This window comes from Cygnus olor, chromosome 32 (genome assembly GCF_009769625.2).
Source record: "Cygnus olor isolate bCygOlo1 chromosome 32, bCygOlo1.pri.v2, whole genome shotgun sequence".
Lineage (NCBI taxonomy): Eukaryota > Metazoa > Chordata > Aves > Anseriformes > Anatidae > Cygnus > Cygnus olor.
The window spans coordinates 57379-77707 of NC_054089.1; the positions used below are offsets into that span (position 1 = coordinate 57379).

General features: G+C 55.6%; 2 protein-coding genes across 2 annotated transcripts; both read right to left on the reverse strand.

The window, feature by feature from the left end:
• Positions 1 to 12603: 12603 nt before the first annotated feature.
• On the reverse strand, positions 12604 to 14337 carry LOC121062589 (uncharacterized serine/threonine-protein kinase SBK3-like). Its single transcript, XM_040542631.1, has 3 exons — positions 14168 to 14337; positions 13870 to 14072; positions 12604 to 13535 (listed from the first exon to the last, which is right to left on the reverse strand). The coding sequence occupies exons 1-3, from the start codon at positions 14283 to 14285 to the stop codon at positions 12789 to 12791; spliced, it is 1068 nt and encodes a 355-aa protein (XP_040398565.1). The 5' UTR covers positions 14286 to 14337; the 3' UTR covers positions 12604 to 12788.
• A 4164-nt stretch (positions 14338 to 18501) lies between these two features.
• LOC121062583 (CD5 antigen-like) lies at positions 18502 to 20188 on the reverse strand. The gene is made up of 5 exons (XM_040542628.1): positions 20097 to 20188; positions 19886 to 19915; positions 19232 to 19543; positions 18827 to 19146; positions 18502 to 18730 (listed from the first exon to the last, which is right to left on the reverse strand). Exons 1-5 carry the CDS (start codon positions 20128 to 20130, stop codon positions 18722 to 18724), a joined length of 705 nt encoding a protein of 234 aa, XP_040398562.1. The 5' UTR covers positions 20131 to 20188; the 3' UTR covers positions 18502 to 18721.
• Positions 20189 to 20329: the final 141 nt, after the last annotated feature.

Here is a 20329-nt window from a genome sequence, read left to right on the forward strand (position 1 = left end):
ATGGAAATTCCCAAGGTCAATTCCCCCTGCCCTGAAGCTCCATTTTATCACCTGTTCGTGGTTGGGTGCAGATGGCTCATCCTGATGGTGGTGACTCATTATGTAACACCATGAGGAGTGTCAGGACTCTACAGGCACTAAAAGAGGTACTTGTTTAGTGGAACTTCTGACCCAGGCAGGAATTACCATGAGAACCATCTCTGAAACACCCAGTGACACTACAAAGCAAGCAAAACCAGGACCAGAGTAAATGAATGTTGGTCTGTTTGCCTGCTAGGGTATTTTACAGGAAAATGTATACCTACACAGGCACACATGCAATGTGGAATCTTCCAGCAGCTGGTCTTGGACCCTGTGTAAAGCCAGGACTAGGCCCCAAGATCCCCTCACATTTGCTGAGCAGATAAATTTGAAGGGGAATCTCCCACGTAGAATCACTGACTCTCTTTCAGCATCAATGATGATGGAAGGCATCCAGATGCAACGATTTAACTGCTTCCTTCTCCTGTTTGGTTTTAGTTAGGAGCTCCTTTCTCATCCGTGACAGGCTCCTGCCACCTTTTCTTGACTTCGTTTGTATCTGGGTGGACCGCACTTGGGTTCAAAGATGAAATCCTCAAGCATTAACTGTTCCTTGTACCACTGCTCTCTGCAGGGCCATATCCCATGGGATTCCTCCAAGCAGGTCCACCAGCAGGCCCAAGTCTGCTCACCTTAAGGCCTCTGCTTTGCCTTGTTCCCCTCTCTCAGCAGCCTCAACTCTATCTTCTCATCCCTGCCTTTTACACCCCTAACCACCTCATCCTGGTTTATAATATGAGGTCCTGCAGGGCACCTCATCTCATTGGCTCCTCAGTCTCCCATGCAATCAAGATGTTGTCAAGAAGCTCCCAAATCCTCCTGGACGTTTTGTGTAAAGGTATGCTGAAGAAGAGAGTCTGCTCCTTCCAGTTTATCTGGTCAAGTACCTTTTCCAATGCACCAAGAGACGATGTAAGGGGACCAGATCTAGATACCAGATCTTGGGGCCAGGTCTGGGGACGAGATCTGGGTCAGCCACGGGCTCTGGGGCCCAGAGTTGGCGCTCAGGGTGAGCCGCGGGGCCTGGGGCACAGACTCGGTGTTTGGGGTCAGCCACGGGCTCTGGGCTCTGGAGTCAGTGCTTGGGGTCAGCTGCAGTGTGTGGGGTCCAGAGTCGGCGCTCAGGGTCAGCCTCGGGTTCTGGGGCCCAGAGTCGGTGCTCGGGATCAGCCGCGGGGTCTGGGGCCCAGAGTCGGCACTCGGGGTCAGCTGTGGTGTCTGGGGCTCCGAGTCAGTGCTCGGGGTCAGCCGCGGGCTGTGGGGTCCAGAGTTGGCACTCAGGGTGAGCCGTGGGGTCTGGGGCCCAGAGTCAGTGCTCGGGTTCAGCCACGCTGTGTGGGGTCCGGAGTCGGTGCTCGGGGTCAGCCGCAGGGTCTGGGACCCGGAGTCGGCGCTCGGGCTCAGCCGCGGCGTGTGGGGCCTGCCGTCGGTGCTCGGGGTGAGCCGTGGGCTCTGGGGCCCGGAGTCGGAGTTGCTCCACTCAGAATACAGTCTGTTGACGGAGCTTGGTTGTCCCTGTGAGATACTTGGGTGACCCTGGACTCTGGGACCCTGTCTTTCTTCACGTTGGTGCAGGGTGTGAAGAAGTTGGAGTGGGGTAAAGGGGCTCATCTTAGAGACTTTGGTCCCTGATGGGGGCAGCAGGAGAGGTCCCCAGATGGGGTAGGGTGCCTCTGAAGGTTGGTTAATTCCCAGAGAGAAGGCCTGTGCATGGTGTGAGCAGAGATGGACAAAAGGAGGACACCACGATTTGCGTTGCCCTGATGGGCAGTGCAAGGAGCCTCAAAGAATACCCCCCCCCCCCCCCCCCCCCCGCCAGGTGCTCTCTTGCTTGCAGAAATTTATTCACAAGTAAACACAGAGGTTTGTGTAAGATCACTGGCATGAACAGTGTGCTGCCTGAGATAGGGAAAAGCAAAATCAGGATTATTTGGGGGTTGGACCTGATGACATCTTGAGGTCCCGCCCAACCCCTACAATTCTGTGATTCTGTGATTATGAGTGAGGATCTTCTGCAAATGACTCCGCCTATGTGATATCGATCAAAACAGAGATGCTAATCATCTAAAATTGTTACTTTCACAGTTAATGCTGAGCAGAGGTACTGCATTGTCTGGAAAGATTACGGTCTGGGGATGCTGTTGCAATTCACTCTACAGGATTTTTATGTTAGATGAGTAGCAAGATACTTTTTCAGTTTAAGAATGGAAACTTCTGTCCACTGTCAGCCCAGTTGAAGTCTGGTTGTTCATCATAGGAAAGACTGTTACGTTTAGGGCAAGAAAACTAAAGCTTGAGGACAAAATGTCTAAGCAGAATGTTGTGGAAGTCATCTGACTAATGTGTGACCTCCTGGGACTGTGTCTGGGCAGTTTTTGGTCCTCTTCCAGCTTTGTGTGTAGGAGGGGAAGGAATTGCAAAGGAATACCCATTCCCTGCTGGCTTTAGAAGTGGCTGGTGAGTAAAAAAAAAATCTGCTGTGGGTATGAGTGGAAAAACTTACCGCCTTTTGAGCATGTTTTTTCCCTTCAAGGAGATAGATCTCTGCACTAATAGCAGGGTCTACATTCCTAGCCTTTTATATTTAATGCTCTTCCATTTGCTTTTCATATAGGAAATTTTAACAGCCAGGGCCCTTGGGCTTCTGGCATTACTCCCCAGCCCTGCCTAGCAGCCTTGGGTCTTCGTCCCCATACTGAGTGTGCCAGTGCGAGACGAGCAGAGCCAGCAGTGTTACAGCTATGGCCACCGAAATCTCCCCAGGATTACCTCCTTCACACTCTCTGGCCATCCCATCACGACTTAAATCACCCAATGTCACTCCCATCCAGCAGCTGACACCCAACAGCTCCTCTGCAGATGAAAGGAACAGGACAAGAAAGTATTTTGTGGCTGACGATTAAAGGAATATTCATTGGCTCTCCCCTGCTGTTTCTCCCTAGGAAGGGTTTAGTCAAGAGGCTTTGTGCTGAGATTCAGCACCTGCCTTTCTCAAGGTCTCGGCCCCGGCCACGCACAGATCCAGGCTGATCACTGCAGAAGTTCCCCGTCCTGAACAGTAGGGGTCTCTAGAGGATCACAAAAGCTGCCGAAATTCAGTAGCGGCTCCAGTAACACATGAGGTGGGGCTGAGGTTTTACTTTGCTTTCCTCCATTTGACTAAAGGTTCCTTTAGCTACAGCTTCCTACATGTCTTTTTAATCCTTTGGCATTCAGGGTGTCATGCTGTGTGCTTGGGACAAATATTTCAGTATTGGCAACCAGAACAACATCCCTTCTCAGCAGAGTTTATGTTAGTTTAATTGAAATTTCAGGAATCTTAATCATAATGTGACTGGTTCATCGTCATCCCGTCACAGGAATTAGGCAGTCGCGGCTCAGATCGAGCTGATACACCACCACCTTCCTGGGTGCGAGGGTTGGAGAGATGGTAAAGTGCTTCAGCACCTTCCTCCTGCCAAAGCTCTGCTCTGAGCTCCTGCCTCCTGCTTGGGGTGTCTAAGTGCAAGCTCTTGGGGTGGCTGCCACTTTTTGATGCAGTCCTAGATCTCCTCGCCCATAGCAGAACTGCAACTTGATGTGGCAATGCAACACGATCTGCTCTTCTGCTCTGTTCGTCTTCCACTCTTTGGCGGTTTTCTCTGGGCTTCCCTGCAGAGTGTGGGGCTGTGGAGTTCACCTGCCAGCCTGCAAATGGCCTGGCTGCTATTGTAGCTGAGTTGGAGGGACCAGTATCTGCAGTCCTGTGTGTCTGACAGCCCCCTTCCACCAAACCAAAGCCCTGAGGAATGGTTTGTGAGCCAGGACACCTCCCTCCAACAGTAAAAGGAACAGAGGGAGTGATAAAGTCATTAGTCTTAGCCATTACGGTGGGCTTCGAATGCATTGCTTTCCAAGAGGGCCTCCAACACCTGCTAGCAGATTTACCACTATGCATCACAAAAAGATAAAAACCAGGGGAGTACTTGGATTGGTAAAGAGCCAGCTTGTCTCTGTGCAAAAGGGGGGAACAAAATGGGGAAACAAAGCACCCTCAGTCACTGCTGAGTGTAAAAGGTGATGCAAAATGAAATAAGTGCCTGCCTCCGAGTCACTTAAATGAGCTGCCAACTTCTGTTTTGCTGCAGCTGGACATGTTTCCTTCATTATCTCCATGTACTCCTGTTGGATCTGCATCAGGGGATGGGGGTGACACGGGGTGATTTAAGAAAGCCAGGGAGGTGACCCTGGGGGACCCCAGGGAGATATCTGAATCTACATCACTGTCAACTCTCACCCCTGTACAGTACTCCTGTATGGCTTCATGCTGAATTGGCTAAATAGCTAGAAACATTAAAATTACCAGAGGAGGTCACTGTTGAGCAGCCTACGGATGGATGTCTTCAGAGGTGGCCTCGCTGCAAACTTGTGAACCAGGCTGTGGATAAGGTTACTACACACCTGCAGTCCCTTGAGATAGGGAGGGCTCCTAGAGGAGAAGAACCAGGGACACGGTCAGGAAGGAATCTTTTGGTAGTCAGATGGAAAGGTGGAGGAAAAACAGCCCTCACTGAAGAACTACAAAAAATCCAGTAGTTACTCATCCCTTATAATTAAAAAGGAGTTACATGTGCTAGGGACACTGAGGTTTTAGAGAACATGTATTTTGGGTTTTAATATAACTGCCCAACCACTCGATAGCTTCATAAAAAGAAATGCAGTCTGGTGGTTGACCCCAAAACATGAAGACTCAGGACTGTGTGCATGACTGGTGACCCAAGGTTTATTGCATGTTGGCCCGCTCAAGATGTGGTGCTCAAGCTGTGGTGCAGCTTGACCAGCTACAGAAGAGCATAGTGTAAGCTCCCTGAGGCTTCACTGTGATTGCCTTGGAGACACGTCTTGTTGGAAATCTGGTATTGCCATACTTTCCCCAGTCCTTAGCTTATGAAAAGTAGCCTTTTGGGGAACAGATTATTGGATACTGTTGCCAGTTTTGCATACCAAAGTTTGCCACCACTGTGCATTCAACTCTAACACATTCTGCAGACTGGGGGATGAATGGACTGAGAGCAGCTCTGTGGAGAAGTACTTTGGAGTGTCAGTGGATGAAATACTCAACCATGAGCCAGAAGAGTGTGCTTGCAGCCCAGAAAGCCATTTGTTTCCTGGACTGTATCAAAAGGAACCCAGCAGCAGGCTGAGGAAGGTGGTTCTCACCCTCTGCTCCACTCTCATGAGACCCATCTCGAGCACTGCATCCAGCCCTGGGGTCCCCAACACAGGAAGGACATGGACATGTTGGATCGGGTCCAGAGGAGGGCCATGAAGATGATCAAGGGAGCACCTCTCCTATGAAGACAGGCTGAGGGAGCTGGGGTTGTTCAGCCTGGAGAAGAGAAGGCTCTGGGGAGACCTTAGAGCAGCCTTCCAGTACCCAAAGGGGGCTACAAGAAAGCTGGGGAGGGACTCTTTATCAGGGGTTGTAGTGATAGGACAAGTGGCCATGGTTTTAAACTTAAAGAGGGTAGATTTAGATGAAATATAAGGGAAAAAAATGATGTAAGTGATGAGACATGGGAACAAGTTGCCCAGTTGTTCCCCTGTGGATGCCCCATTCCTGGAAGTGTTTAAGGCCAGGTTGGATGGGGCTTTGAGCAACCTGGTCTAGTGGGAGGTGTCCCTTCCCATGGCAGGGCACTGGAACTACATTACCTTTAAGGTCCCTTCCACTCCATACCATTACAAAATTCTATAAATGTGATGTTCATAAGGAACTGAGAAAGAGAACTCAGACTTCCCAACTTTAAAGAGAAAAGAAATGAAGTTTCAGCACAGCTTGGCAACCTTTGTACAGTTGTTCACTGCATTACTTTTCTCAACAAATTACAACACGGTCCAACAGATACAGCAACACCCAGTCTCCCACAATATAAGGCAGAATTTGTTATTCGCAAAGCTCTTAAACAATCCCCTATATTTTTACTCCTTTCTGCACAATGAAACTGATAACATAGAAGAGTTATATTCTAGTGAAGAGAATGCAAGGGCAAAATGCACCTCAGCACTATCAACTGCAATTGGTGGTGCTGAGCTCTCCTAGGCCTTACTCTAAAATAAGCCCCTCAATATTTACCAGAGGGGGATATGTAGAGGCACAGAAGGTGCAGCCCGTTATTCCAGGCCTCTCATTGTAATCCGGGCTCTAAGCATGCACCAGCAATGAAAATAAAGAAAAGGTACAGACCTCTACCAGAAATCAGCAGTTTCGTTACCAAAAATGGTTACTTCAGTCCATACTTTTGGTTTCTTCTCTTCTTCAGGGAAAGAAGATTCCCTGATTTCCGGGGGAAATTTGTCAGCTATTTTTCATGTGCTTTCATAGCCTGGAGTCTGAAGAAAAAGGAAGAAGACAGTAATTTGAAGGGAGATTAGAATAGCTCCTTTGTGACTTTCAGTAATATCGGGGTCATTAAAATATCTTAACGTTATATGAAAGTTCAGACTTTCTGAAAGCAGACACCACCACCAAACTTGAGCTGAGCAGATCCTAGCTCAGTCAGAACAGGGCTGCTCAAACAAATCCAGTGGAAACAGGTCACATGGATCTGAATAAATAAAAAAATAAAGCTTTACTTGGTACGATGAACCCTTCTTCTGTGAACACTGCAAAAAGAAACATTCAACATGACTCCAAGGAAATGATATCACTGCTTACAAAAGGCCTTTGTGTAGCTCCAAGGATTATCTGTCTTTCAGCAAACCTCTTACCAAGTCCTCTCATCTCAGTGCCTTGCTCAAATGAGCTGCAAAGCCTAAGATTGTGAATAAGTTCAAGTACAAAAAACTTGTAACCAAGTGCAAGGTCCTGCACCTGTGTCAAGTCAATCCCAAACACAACTACAGGCAAAAAATGGCTTGAAAGCAGCCCTGAGGAGAAGGACCTGGGGGTGTTGGATGACAAGAAGCTCAACATGAGCTGGGAATGTGAGCTCGTAGCCCAGAAAGCCAACCATATCCTGGGCTGCATCAAAAGAAGCATGGCCAGCAGGGCGAGGAAGGGGATTCTCCCCCTCTACTCAACTCTCATGAGACCCCACCTGGAGCACTGTGTTCAGTTCTAGGTCCCCCAGCACCAGAAGGTCATGGACCTATTAGAACAAGTCCAGAGGAGGCCCACAGAGATGATCGAGGGGCTGGAGCACCTCTCCTGTGAAGACAGGCTGAGAGAATTGGGATTGTTCAGCCTGGAGAAGAGAAGGCTCCAGGGAGACTTTAGAGCAGCCTTCCAGTACCTAAAGGGGGCCTGCAGAAAAGCTGGGGAGGGACTTTTTGTCAGGGAGTGTAGTGATAGGACAAAGAGGAATGGCTTTAAACTAAAAGAGGATAGATTTAGATTACATTTTAAGACTTTTTTTTTTTTCCTGTGAGGGTGGTGAGGCACTGGAACAGATTGCCCAGAGAAGCTGTGGATGCGCCATCCCTTGAAGTGTTCAAGGCAAGGTTGGATGGGGCTTTGAGCAATCTGGTCTAGGGGAAGGTGTCCCTGCCCATGGAAGGGAGGGTTGTAATGAGATGATCTTTAAGGGCCCTTCAACCCAAACCATTCTATGATTTATTCTGTGATTCTAATCTCACAGGGCTAGGAACACACAACCTTTTTGCAAGAGCTCAGAGCCTCGGCCAGAAGACTGCTTGTTTGCAAGAAGTCATCAGTGGAGGCAAGCACAAGGGAAGGCACACTGTAGAATCCAAGAAAAGTTGGGTTTGGAAGGAACCTTAAGGATGATCCAGTCCAACCCCCCAAAACCAAACACCAGGGACCCTTCCCACCTCTTGGGACATCATGCTTCTTGAAGGAGTCTGTAGGATGCAGAGAGAAACAAGGTGAAAGGACACTGCCTTCATCCAATTTCCTCTTGAAAGACTAAAAAATAATACTAAAACAAAGTTAAAATAAACATTTAAAAAATAATTAAATTTAAAAAATAATCCACTCATGATTGTCAATGATGACAAGGAGGTGCTTTGCTTTTAATTCAGGTTGGGCTGACAGCTGAGTTTGAGGGAGCTTTTCAGAATCTAAAAACCAACAACAACCCTGTCAAAGTATTATCGATTTCAATGCAGCAAGTAGTAGTTTCCCATAAAGCAATCCTAAAGAACTGAACTACCAGATCCTTAACATAACTTTAGGATTTTGCAGTAACCCACTACTATTCTCAAGAATATAAGCTGCACCAGCTTCAGACCAAAGCAGATGGTGCAAGGTTTTCTATCCTCAAGCACCCAAGACTTACAGGTAATGCACTCCCTGGATGAACCCCTGAGACCCTCTAGAGCCTGCTAACTGCATCTCTCCACCAGTGCTGGTGTATCCTGTAGTTGTATTCCTGTCTTTCTTCTCCCACTATTAAAGTCCATCCTGAAAGAGCAATTACGAGTAATCCCATGTCTGACATTAATGGGAGAGTTTCCTGCAGGATGTGCTGTAACCCACGATGGCATAGACGGCCCTTGAGGGTTACATCTAAATGGGGCTCTCAGATTTTGCTGCTAGTGTGTCAGCTGAATACACCCAGCTGTAACAAGCTGTGCATATTGGTGTACAAATCCAGAACACATCCATATCCAAAGCACATTGTTTCTCCATAGCATGGTGAACTGTTTTGGCAGCCGCTGGCCCTGGGTTTTGCAGCATATCCCCAAAAGCCCTGTCACTGTGACACTGGGGCTGGAGACAGAACTGTTAATAAAAATCCCATGGACCTTGAGACCCAGCAAGTTTTCTCATTCCTGGTACCCTAGAGCTGAGATTGGTGGACCAGGAGGTTTCTCCCATCCTGGCACCATAGATGCAGCCACTGCTTTTACCACTTACAGGTACAGCTGCTCCACCTCATAACTGATGCAAGGCATTAGTGCAAGATTGCACTTTTTGCACAATGCTTTTGTGCATTGCTTGTTGCAAATATCATCCAATGCGTTGTCCACCGAATGTTGCTGTGGCGAGCCTGCAGGTGCTGCCTGGGGAGGCTTCAGTGCCATGAAAACCAGGCTGCTCTGGAGGAATTTGGTGACACCAGGATCCCACCCTACCCCCTCAGCTGCAGAGGGCTCATGGGCACCTCACTACGATTTGAATGCCAAGAGTTACAGCGGTGAAAATCCCTCTTCAATGCAGCTCAATTTCAGCTTCATCAGCAGTTTGATGGAGCTGAAACATGGGACTGAGCTGGTTCCTCTGGGATGAGGGAGTTTTCCACCCCTGGCTGCAGGGATCAACACTGTCCAGCCCAGCATTGCTGCCTCCAGGTCCACAGTCCCTGGGCTGGGATTTAGGAGAGACAGCTATAATTGAAAAGCATCTGTACACATTTCAGCTGCCGGTGTCAGGCTCTCGGCACGAGTCCCAGCTGCTAGGCACCCCATCCACATTCCCTGTGCCTCTCCCATCCCCTTCATCCCTCCAGCCTGTCCAGCTCCTGCAGAGAGCTGGGGCCCAAAGCCCTGTGGGGTTTGAGCTTTGCTCGGGATCTGCCTACCCCAAGGAGAGATGCTAACAAGTGCACGTGCAGGGCATTGGGAGGAGTGGTGATGCCAAGAGAGGGTGAAATCATAAAATATAGAATGGCTCAAGTTGGAAGGGACCTTAAAAATCATTCCATAGGCAGAGATGCCACCCAGCACATCAGGTTGCTCAGGGCCTCATCTAACCTGGTCCTGAACACCTCCAGGGATGGAGCATCCACAGCTTCTCTGGGCAACCTGTGCCAGTGCCTTACTACCCTCTGAGTGAAGAATTTCCTCCTAGTGTCTAATCCATTTCTCTGCAATGTGGAGATCAGGATGTCATGTGGGACCATATCAAAGGCCTTGCAGAAGTTCAGGTTGGTGACATCAATTGGTTTTCTGTTGTCGACTGATGCAGTCACTCCATCATAGGCCACCAAGTTGGTCAGGCATGATTTGCCGCTGGTGAAGCCATGCTGGCTGTCTCGAATCACCTCCTTGTCTTGCATGTGCCTTGACGTTGCTTCCAGGAGGATCTTTTCTATGATCTTTCCTGGCACAGAGGTGAGGCTGACTGGCCTGTACTTCCCTGGGCCCTCCTTTCTACCCCTTTTAAAAATGGGAGTGATGTTTCCCTTTTTCCAGTCACTGGGGACTTTGCCTGACTGCCAGGACTTCAAATATGATGAAGAGAGGCTTGGTGACTCCATCAGCCAGTTCCCTCAGGACGCTGGGACGCATGTCATCAGGCCCCATAGTCTTGGGTGCTTTCTTACCCAGGGGATGTGCTCTTAAGTCCTTGTGCTCTAAGGGAAACATCCTTAAGGAGCTGCCAGCCCTGCTCAGCTCCTTTTCCAGCAGACACCGGGTACTGGAAGTCCCCCATCAGGATGACAGCATGTGAGCATGATGCTTCTTGTAGCTGAAGCAAGAAGACCTCATCCACAGGCTGCCTTCAGTCAGGCAGCCTGGAGCAGACCCCGACCACAAGGTGTCCTTTATTGGTGTGGTCCATAACTCTTACTCAAGCTCTCAGCCCAGCCAGCTTACTGCCCACAACACTCTTGCCCCACCTGGACAGCTGCACCCCATCCAGCATCAGCACACCTGGTCCCTCAACAATGCATCCAATGTCACAGAACCCAAACCCTTGGGCATGGCACCAGCCTCTCAGCCAAGCATTCGCTTGTCCCATGTGTCTCCTTCTTCGTGCGTCCCAGTCACCAACTGGGAGGCCAAAGGAGAACACTAATTGTGCTCCCAATCCCTTCAATATTTTTCCAAGGAACGTAAGATCCTTTTAGATATTTCAGAATTTCTTTGTTAGAGCATCATCTTGCTACTTGACAATGTAGGAAGGGGTGGTGGTCTTTGGGACCCAAGAGAATTGTTAGTCCTAATATCATGAATACAGGCCCCAGGCAGGCAGCAATTCTCTCAGAAGAGATTGTCTGGATGGCAAATGGGAGCCTTGGTGCCTCTTGTAGAGGAGTCTCCAATGACTTAACACCCTTCGTGTCTTCTTTGTGGCACTGGTTTGGATGCAGTTGGGAGAGAATGAGCCAACCATGTGCATTGGTCTTTCTGAGGTCTTTACTATTCCTCCCCGAGTCTTCTCTCTCCGGCCTTAGGACCTCATTTCTATTGTGCAGGGGCACTTCAGGGGCAGGGGGAGGTTTCTCATCCAGCTCCGATCAGACAAGGGTCTGCTCTCCCTCATCCTGTGAGTCCAATACCCTTCCAATACCTCCCTCTGCAAGCGTGGCACCCAGAGGAGATTCAGGGCTCGTGGGAAAACACAGTTATAAAAAGGCAAAACAACAGAGAATTTTATTAACTTTCAGCACCTCAGCTGATTTCCATCTCTCCTTCCACTGTGCAGCGGGGCTCCTCTCACTTGGCAGGAGATCACAGAACCAAAGAACGGTTTGGGCTGGGAAGGACCTTAAAGACCATCTCTTTCTAGGTACCCAGGACACCTCCCACCATACCAGGTTGCCCAAAGCCCCATCCAACCTGACCTTGAGTACTTCCAGGGATGGGGCATCCACAGCTTCTCTGCATGACCTGGACCACTGTCATCATGAAGTATTTCTTTCTAAGATCTAATCTAAATCTACACCCTTTTATTTTAAAGCTGTTACCCCCCATCCTATCACTACACAACCCAATAAATCCCTCCCCAGCTTTCTGGTGGGCTCCCACCAGCGATGGGAAGGGCTGGCATGCTGCTGGCAGCACTCAGCAACCCTCTGGGCTCCCTGGGCAGAGCAGGGTGAGCCTGGAGGGAGCAGGTTTTTTGTCCAACCGGCATGCACTGTGCTCACCCCAGGTGAGCTCCACTTTGGTGCAAACAGCCCAGACCTCAGCGGCTTCACCTCTGGAACCCCTCTGCTGATATCTGTGACACTTCAAGCTGCTGATGCCCGTTCTCCTGACACGCCCCCCCCACCACCACCTCCTCCACATCCATTGCCATCCCAGCTCACTCTCTCTGCTCTCTTCAGACTTTTGTATTACCCAGTCCTTGTGGTGCAGATTATCCCGCCTGTGGCAGAGCCTTGCATAGCTCAGAGGGAGCTGAATCCCACGTTGATCAGGTTTCCACCAAGCACTAAATTCGCCCTGCGGCTCCTCCCAGCCCAGCTGTGTGCCTGGAGGGCTCATGCTTGGTTCTTCAGCTCATTAACCCCAAGGAGACTGCTTGGCATCTTAACTAATTACAGCAGGGATGACAGCCTCCTCACACACACGTGCAAGTAGGGGAGGTTGGACCCATTTCTGAGTTCCCCTGCTGTTACTGAGCCGTTTTTGCAGCTGCTCCTGCCAAGGCCTTGCTCCAGCCTTAATGATTTCTGACTGATTGCTCTCCTCCCACTCCTCTGTCAACCTTTGGCTGCTTTTCCCTTGGCTTCTCCTTGCCACCCTAGCACATTTGTTAATCAGGCATTTTGTCATCATGAGTGATGTTCATTAACAGCAGGTGAGGTGCTGAGATGGGACTGGCATCCCTGACCCCCCCCCCAAAATGCTGCCCCGAGCATTGCTCCTCCTTCCCTTGCCTGCAGCACTTTCTGGCACTGTTTGCTGCCTCTGACCCTTACACCCAGGGTACTGCGTGCAGACCAAGTTTTCACCCCAGCCCACAAGAAGACCCTGGCCCAGACCTCAGGACCCCCCTTGCTGCCTATCCCCGGGGCTGATGGAGATGCTGACTAGTGGCACAGGGCGAGGGTACCAGAAGGCGGTGTGGGTACACCGTCCCCGCTACTGTAGCTGCCATCACCCTGCTCCCCAGCACCTGCAGCATCCCTCACACCCCCTCCTGAGCCACCGGCTGGGGCACAGCCCTGGGTAATGGGGGTCTGGGAGTTTCCTGCTGCTGCCTCCCCCCTGTTGCCACCATCCAGCCGAGCCCCGGTGTCCTGTCCTGTCAGCCACGGCAGGGACAGGTATTTCTGCACCTCGATGGCTGGGCTCCGGCGATCGGGGTCCAGCCTCAGCAGGCGACGGAACATCTCCTGCGCCCCGTAGCCAAAGGCCTGCCAGGATGGAGGCGCCTCCCGCCCCTCTGCACCGCTCTGCCAGGCGCTGAAGTCCTCGAACTGGGGGTCAGGGCTGGCAGCCACAGCCCAGGGGAAGCAGCCGGTGCAGAGGCAGAAGAGCAGCACGGCAAAGGCCCAGACATCGAGGCTGGAGTCCAGCTCCAGCGTGTCCAAGCCCTGGAGCAGACAGAGCTCTGGTGGGGAATAGGGCAGGGTGCTGGACATCGCACGAACGGCAGAGCCCTGCAGGCGGGTGAGCCCGAAGTCGCCCAGCTTCACCCGCCGGCACTCACGGTCGAAGAGCAGCACATTGTCCAGCTTGACATCCCGGTGGACCAGGGCCCGGCTGTGCATGAAATCCAGAGCCTCCGCCAGCTGGGAGGCGCAGCGCTTCACCAGCACCTCCGCCAAGCCCTCCTGTGGGAATGGCAGCACCGTCACTGCCTGCCACAGAGGGTGCTGCAGCCCCCAGCACCCTGCCTGGTGCCACCAGCATGGGCTTCAGCCCAGAGCAGCCCCCAGACACATCCCCGTGCTGCCAAGTGTGTCCCAATTCACAGCAAGAGGTTGGTTAGGCTTAGGCTTAGGCTTAGGGTTAGGGTTAGGGTTAGGGTTAGGGTTAGAGTTAGGGTTCCTGCCCCCTCCCTGCACCCCTTGCCAAGCCACCCCGGTACCTTCTCCTCCCTATTCCCTCCCCAGCGGCCCCTCATCAGCCCCTCAGCCCTTGGCAGAGCCCCTGTACGGCACTCACCCCAGGGGTGAGGAGTGTGCACAGGTCCCCAGCAGGAGCGAGCTCCTGTCCGAAGGCGAAGTGTGTGGCACTCTCGAAGGCGACGGGCAGGGCACGGATGCAGGCGGTGTGGCCAGAGAGGCACAGGGCAATGCAGTACTCCCTCAGGAACGCCCTCCACTCCGTGTGCTCCTTCAGCATCAGCTTGAGGACCACTGGTGAGCCTGAGAAGTGGGGAGAGGGTCAGCACTTTGGAGGGATGTCAGGGATGAAGTGGCCATGGGGCGAACCAGGGCAGGGACCCCCCAGAGCTCCTCACCACCGTCGCGGGGCTCGGTGAGCACCACACGGCCATAGGTGCCGCTGCCCAGCTCCTCCAGCACGGTGTACTGCTCCTCCAGCTCCTGCCGCGGCACGGCCTGGCCTGTCCGCATCATCAGCTGCTCCAGGAACACCTCGTTGTCCTCCCCGTCCTCCTCTGACTCCTCCATGGGCCCTGCGGAGCCAAAGCACCCCACACCAGTGTGATGTCCCCCCTTGTCACATGCAGGGGAAGCCTGGGGACACCCAGCTGGTGCTGCCCAGTCTAGCCCAGCTTAGTCCAGCTGAGTGCAGCCCACACCAGTATGGTCTGAAACAGCCCAGTACAGCCCTCTTCAGTCCTGTTCAGCTCTCCCAGCCCAATGCTGCCCAGTCCAGTCCAGTCTAGCTCAGTTCAGTCTAGTGAAGTGTGAGGTCCAATCCTCTCCAGTCCAGCTCATTCCAACCCAGTTCAGCCCAGCTCAGTCCAGTCCAATGCAGCCTAGCCCAGTCCAACCCATTCTAGCCCAGTCCAGCCCAGCCCAACCCAGTTAGCCCAGTCCAGCCCAGCCGGGATGCTCGGCCCCCATGGACAGCCCCACATCCCACCCCACATCCCCCCACGGCAGTGGGTCAGTGCTGGCTCGGCCCTTTGCCCACTCCCAGCACTTCTCTCCTCCATCCCCACCTGTGAAACAGGACCCGGACCCTTCTCCCATCCCGCTGGCTGCAGCCCCCTGCACCGGCACAGCCACAGGGGGGTCACAGCCACCCCCGGGTGTGTGGGGCAGGAACAACAGCCCTGTCCCCCCCTCCCTGTCCCCTGCCATGGGGGCTGAGCTGTGCAAGAAAGCCACAGAGCGAAAGCTGGCATCTGCTGGGGTTGCACAGGGACAGCCCGAGCAGCGTGAGGCTCACCGGTGTCTCTGCGCTGTCCCTGGGGCACGGCGCGGTGCCACTGGCCCCGCAGCCGCCCCGGAGCCCGGAGCCGTGACTCAGATTTTCCTGCGTGCTCCGAAGCCGCTGGACCCAGGGCAGCGCCGGCCCGTGCTAATCTCTCCCGCTCGAGCTGGGAACATGTGTCAGGCACAACGCGTGCCGACCTCCAAACATAGGCAGGGGCAGGACGGACAGGGTATTGCGTGGGGACAGACAGACAGGATGGAGAGAGGCATTGGGGGACTGACGGACAGAACGGAGTATGGAAGGGAAAGACAGACAGGGCAGTCCAGGTGGGGACAGACAGAAGGGATGGAGCACGGCAGGCAGGGGCACATGGAGCACGGTGCATGGCCAGATGGACAGAGCACCAAGGGCATGGACGGAAAGACAGACATGGGGCATGGCGCGGGGGGAACAGACAGGTCTGGGTGCGTGGGTGGGTGGGCAGACAGCACAGCACCCTGCAGGAAGGGACAGCTGAAAGAAGGAGCAGAGTGTGTGGGGGACAGATGGACAGGGAGCTGTGTGGGATGGACGGATGGACAGAACGGAGGACAGCTTGCAGGGATGGCTGGACAAAGTGTGGTGTGTGGGACAGGCACCCTGCTTGGACAGACAGACGGCGCAGGGATGGACAGACACATGGCACGGAGCCTGCACTCTGTACCAGTGCACTGCTAATGTCAGCGGGAATGTCACAGCTCCTTGACATCCCCAAGCCACTGACCCCGCACAGGACACCTCCAGCAGCAACCCCCCACACCTTCACTCCCCTGTCCCCTGCTTGCAGCAGCTCCCTGGCCACTGCTACCACCCCGCAAAGCCACGGCTCCAGCCTTGCCAACACTTGTTGCATGTTCGTCCCTCCTCTGCCTCAGTTTCCCCACTCCCATATCTGGGCCCTTCTGTGCTCCCTCCCCCTCCCCAGCGTCTCACCACACTCCCCCCTGAGGTTGGCCCCTATTCCCATGGAGGTTTGCCCCACTGGTCCTATGGAGCTGCGGGAGCAAGCAATGGGCACCAGACCCCCAGGTGTGGGGCAGGACAGTCCAGGGACAGGTTTTGGGGTGTATGTATGGATCAGCCCCAGCTGATGGCCCAAGGATGGGGGGCACTGACCCCAGGCTGACACCATCCCTGCACGGAGCCCCCTCTGCCACCATTCCCAGCACCCCCTGCCCACAAATTAACCCGCGTCCCACCACTCTGACTCACATCTGGGCCCCTCTGCAGGAGCGCTCCCGGGGTCTATTTTGAGCTGGGGCTGGCAGAGCCCTGCTGGTGGCGCGCGCGCGCACTCACACACGCGTGCATGTGTGTGTGCGCATTGCCCTGCCAAGGAAGCAGCGCTCAGACGCAGCGCACCCAGCGCTCGTAGGGGCAGGAGGAGTAGGCACTAGTCAGGCTTTGCCCCACAGGAGATGCGGGGGGCCCCTTGATGCTGCTCTGTGCATGGGGGGGTGGCACTGGCACCGGATGGGGGGAGCAGGGGGTGTGAGGCTGGGCTCATCCCTGCACCTGCTCAGCGCCCCGATATCAAATCTGCCCCACAGCTGCACCCCCAAAGCTGCTCCTGCCCTGTGCCCCTGGGATGTGGCCTGTCTCTCTCCTCCGCCCCAGTTCCCAGGCTGTATCCCTCCCTCTCCCCCTTTTCCTATGTCCATATCTGCCCCATCCCCCTGTTCCCATGTCCCTTCCTCTCCCTCTTTTCCCACATCCATACCCTTTCCCCGTTTTCCCCTGTCCATACCACTCCCTTTCCCCCTTTTCCCACACCCACAGCCCTCCCTTTCCCCCTTTCCCCATGTCCATATCCTCCCTCTCCCCGATTTCCCGTGGCCTGCTCCCTCCTCCCCATTTCCCACATCCTCATCCATCCCACTCCCCAGTTCCCACAGCCACATCCCTGCCTCTCCCCAGGCCCCCTGCCCTGGGAGCTGTTGTTTCTCCCTCTCCCTCCCCACCTGCTCTTTCCCCCCATCCCAGCTGCTTACGGCTGCCCTGACCCCAGCCTGCTGGGAGGTAATTAATACTTGACAGCACATTAACAGGACCCGCTTGGCACGTGGCCGGACGGGAGAAGGTCACATAACCCCATCACTCACCCTGCCCTCTCCGTCCCCAGTATGGGGAGCAGAGGCTGCTGCTGGGGTTGTCCCCCCTGCCCTGGAGCAGTGGTTTTGGGGCTGGCCCCCTGCATTGCCCTCCTGCCCTGCCAGGAACCATCCCCAGGGGCCAGTGCCAGCCCCACAAATTTCAGCCCCACCGGCACGTCTCCGGCCCCGGCGGCATGCAGAGGATGCAGAGGACAGGGACAGGCAGTGGCCTTTGCTGGCCAGGTCCCCAGTGCGTGGGAGGGAGCGTGGTGGCCAGGCTGCGGGGGTGGCGGGGGGCGGAGGTACCAACAGCTGCGGGGGCACCGAAATAGCCGGCGGGCAGCCGGGCCAGGTGGCGAGAGCTCAGGCCCGTCCCTGTCGCTGGGCTGGGGACAGAGCCCGGCATGGCCCCATGCTACAAGAGGAGCTGGGGACGTCCCTCTGCCCCCAATTTGTCCCCTGTCCCCTTCTGCTGCCAGGGATGGATTGTGCTTCCCCCCCCCCCCCAATCATCCCTACCACCCACAGTCCCCAACTTCTGCCCCTGAGCTCACTGCCCCATGCTATGACCCTCTGCCCCCCAGCCCCCATTTCCAATTCCCTGCCCCTCTTCTCCTCCAGCTCCCATTTCCAACTCCCTGCCCCTCTTCTCCTCCAGCACACATTGCCCCACTCCCTGCCTCCTTGCCTTCCCATTGCTCCCCACTGCCCCACTCAACGCCCCTCTGACCCTCCCCAGGCCCCACTGCCCCACTCCATGCCCCTCTGCCCCCCAGCTATACTGCAATCCCCCAATCCCAGCACATCTGCTCCTCACTGCCCTGTGCCCAGCCCGTCTGCCCCGTCTGGCCCCCATTACCCAATTCCCTGCCCCTCTACCCCCTCAGTTCCCATTACCCCACTCCCTGCCCCTTTGCCCCCCTGTTCCATGACCCCACTCCTTGCCTCTTTGCCCTCCATTGCCTGCCATTACCCCACTCCCTGCCCCTCATCGTCCCTATTGCACCACATCCAGCCCCCCTGCCCCCATTTTTTCCCCCTACCCACCCCCAGCAGGGCAAGGCCTGGCCCTGGCCCCATGGCTGAGAGCTGCTGGCAGGCAGCCGGTCCCATCCCCCCGGCCGGGCTGGGTGCCGGCAGCGGACAGGTGGCCTGGCGGGATCAGTGCTAACGAGATGTTTCGTAACGGGGTCAGGGGGCCGCGGGGGAGGGCCTGGGCAGGGGGCCAGGCTGGGCACAGTGCCACACCTGGGGTGGCCGGGACCCCTGCCCTGTGCCGGACCCCCACGCAGCGCACAGCACGAGAACCCGCAGCCCCATCTCAGTGTTATGGCTGCTTTGCATTTAATAACTGGGCAAGGGGCATCGGGGGCTGCAGCAGGAGCTCCCACGCCCACTGGTGGGCTTTGTCGGGGCAAAGACAGCCGTGAGCGGGGTCCTGTTTGGGTTTGGGGTCCCCCCGCTGGAGGCATTGCAGGAGGGGTGGATGTGACGGCTGATGGCGGCAGGGATGGCCATGGGCAGAGCCGCACTGCTCAGGGGTCCTGTGAGAAGAAAAGGCTGAGCATGGCCACATCCTGCCCCGCAGGGCCCTGTGGCCACACCAAGCCTCACATGGGGCAGCAGGGATGGTCCCGCACCTGGCAGACCACGCCGACATCCTCATCATGGGTGCAGTCGTGGTACCCCCAGGCTCGGTGGGCACAATCCTGCAGGGTCCCCTCCTGGCCCCGGCACCACACATCATCCAGCCAGATGCGCCCTGTGCCGGGCCCGAAGTGTGGCCGATCCCCACGGAGCTCTGCTGGCACCTCCCTGCAGCCCAGCTCCCGGCACACCACTGCCGCATTCGCTGCGCTCCAGCCGTCATCGCACACCGTGCCCCAGCTCCCCTTGCGCTGCACCTCCAGCCGCCCTGCGCACCGCCCGGGGCCCCCGGACAGCCGCAGCCCAAATGGCTCTGCAGGACGAGGGGGGGTCAGGCCAGGCCCAGACTGACCCCCCCCACTCCAGGCTGAGCACCCCGCGGCCTGCCGCATGCTCACCCTCGCAGTCAACGGCAGCCAGCCGGTCTGAGGGGCAGGACGGGGTGTCCCGTGGCTGCAGGCCACAGTGCGCCAGGGCCGGCTCCTGCCCCGAGCACTGTACCTGCTGCAGGGCCACTGGGGGCCCGTCGGCCGCTGTGGGGCTGCAGGGTGCGGGGACGAGGCGGGGACGGCCACAGCCCAGCTCCCGGCAGAGCACACGGGAGGCTGCCCGGTCCCAGCCTGAGGCACAGACAGAGCCCCAGGCGCCGGCCTGCAGCAGCTCCACGCGCCCGTGGCACCGGGACCGGCCACCCACGAGCCGGACGGGCACTGTGGGGAGAAGAGCACAGCAGGGATGCATAGGGAAAGGGGTCCCAGTATCCCCAGTGCAGCCCCTGGCTGCCCAGCTCAGCCCCCGTACAACCCCAGCATAGCCTGCCCAGAAGAGCCCCAGTCTGCCCAGCTCAGCACCAGCTCAGCACCAGCATGACTCCAGTCTGCCCAGTATGGCCTCACTTTGCCCAGTAGAGCCCCAGTCTGCCCAGTCCAAGCCCTCCCACCTATTGCCCCTGCCCCAGTGCCTGCCACATCCAGCAGACACTGACCGCAGGGCACACAAGTGGCACCCAGGGGACACCCCCCCCCCAGTGACACCCAGCAGCACCCACATACCAGATCCAATCACGGCGCCGCAGCACAGAGCTGGAGGGAGAGAGGGAAGAGTCGTAATGGGACGGAGGCAGCAGCACCCATCCCATTGACCCCCCCCCAGGACCCTCCCGAGCTGACACCCCCATGTGCCCTCAGCTCTAAACCCCGCCCCCCACACACGTACCCCCCAGCTCTGTACCCCCCATGTCCCCCCCACCACCCGGTCCATCACCCAGGCACAGCCCCAATCCGTGCAGCCTCCCCATGCTGCCAGCCTGGGGTCCCTCCACCTCGCGGCCACCCTTTTAACGCAAGGTCTGGGGGTGGGGTGTGTGTGTGGGGGGGGGAAGTGAAAGCCAAGGGGAGGAAGGGGAATGGGGCAGCAGCCAGGCAGGCGCCGGGGGGGGCAAGCTGGGAGGGCCCCAGATGGGGGTTCTGGGGGCTGGAGATGGGGAACCCCAAAAA

Coding starts and splice junctions, on each gene's coding strand:
- LOC121062589 (XM_040542631.1), bottom strand. CDS start 14,285: ATGATGCGGACAGGCCAGGCCGTGCCGCGGCAGGAGCTGGAGGAGCAG. Junction 14,073..14,167: donor CACCGAGCCCCGCGACGGTG/GTGAGGAGCTCT, acceptor CCCACTTCTCAG/GCTCACCAGTGGTCCTCAAG. Junction 13,536..13,869: donor GCACACTCCTCACCCCTGGG/GTGAGTGCCGTA, acceptor CCATTCCCACAG/GAGGGCTTGGCGGAGGTGCT.
- LOC121062583 (XM_040542628.1), bottom strand. CDS start 20,130: ATGGGGAGGCTGCACGGATTGGGGCTGTGCCTGG. Junction 19,916..20,096: donor CGGATTGGGGCTGTGCCTGG/GTGATGGACCGG, acceptor CTCTCCCTCCAG/CTCTGTGCTGCGGCGCCGTG. Junction 19,544..19,885: donor CGGCGCCGTGATTGGATCTG/GTATGTGGGTGC, acceptor TTCTCCCCACAG/TGCCCGTCCGGCTCGTGGGT.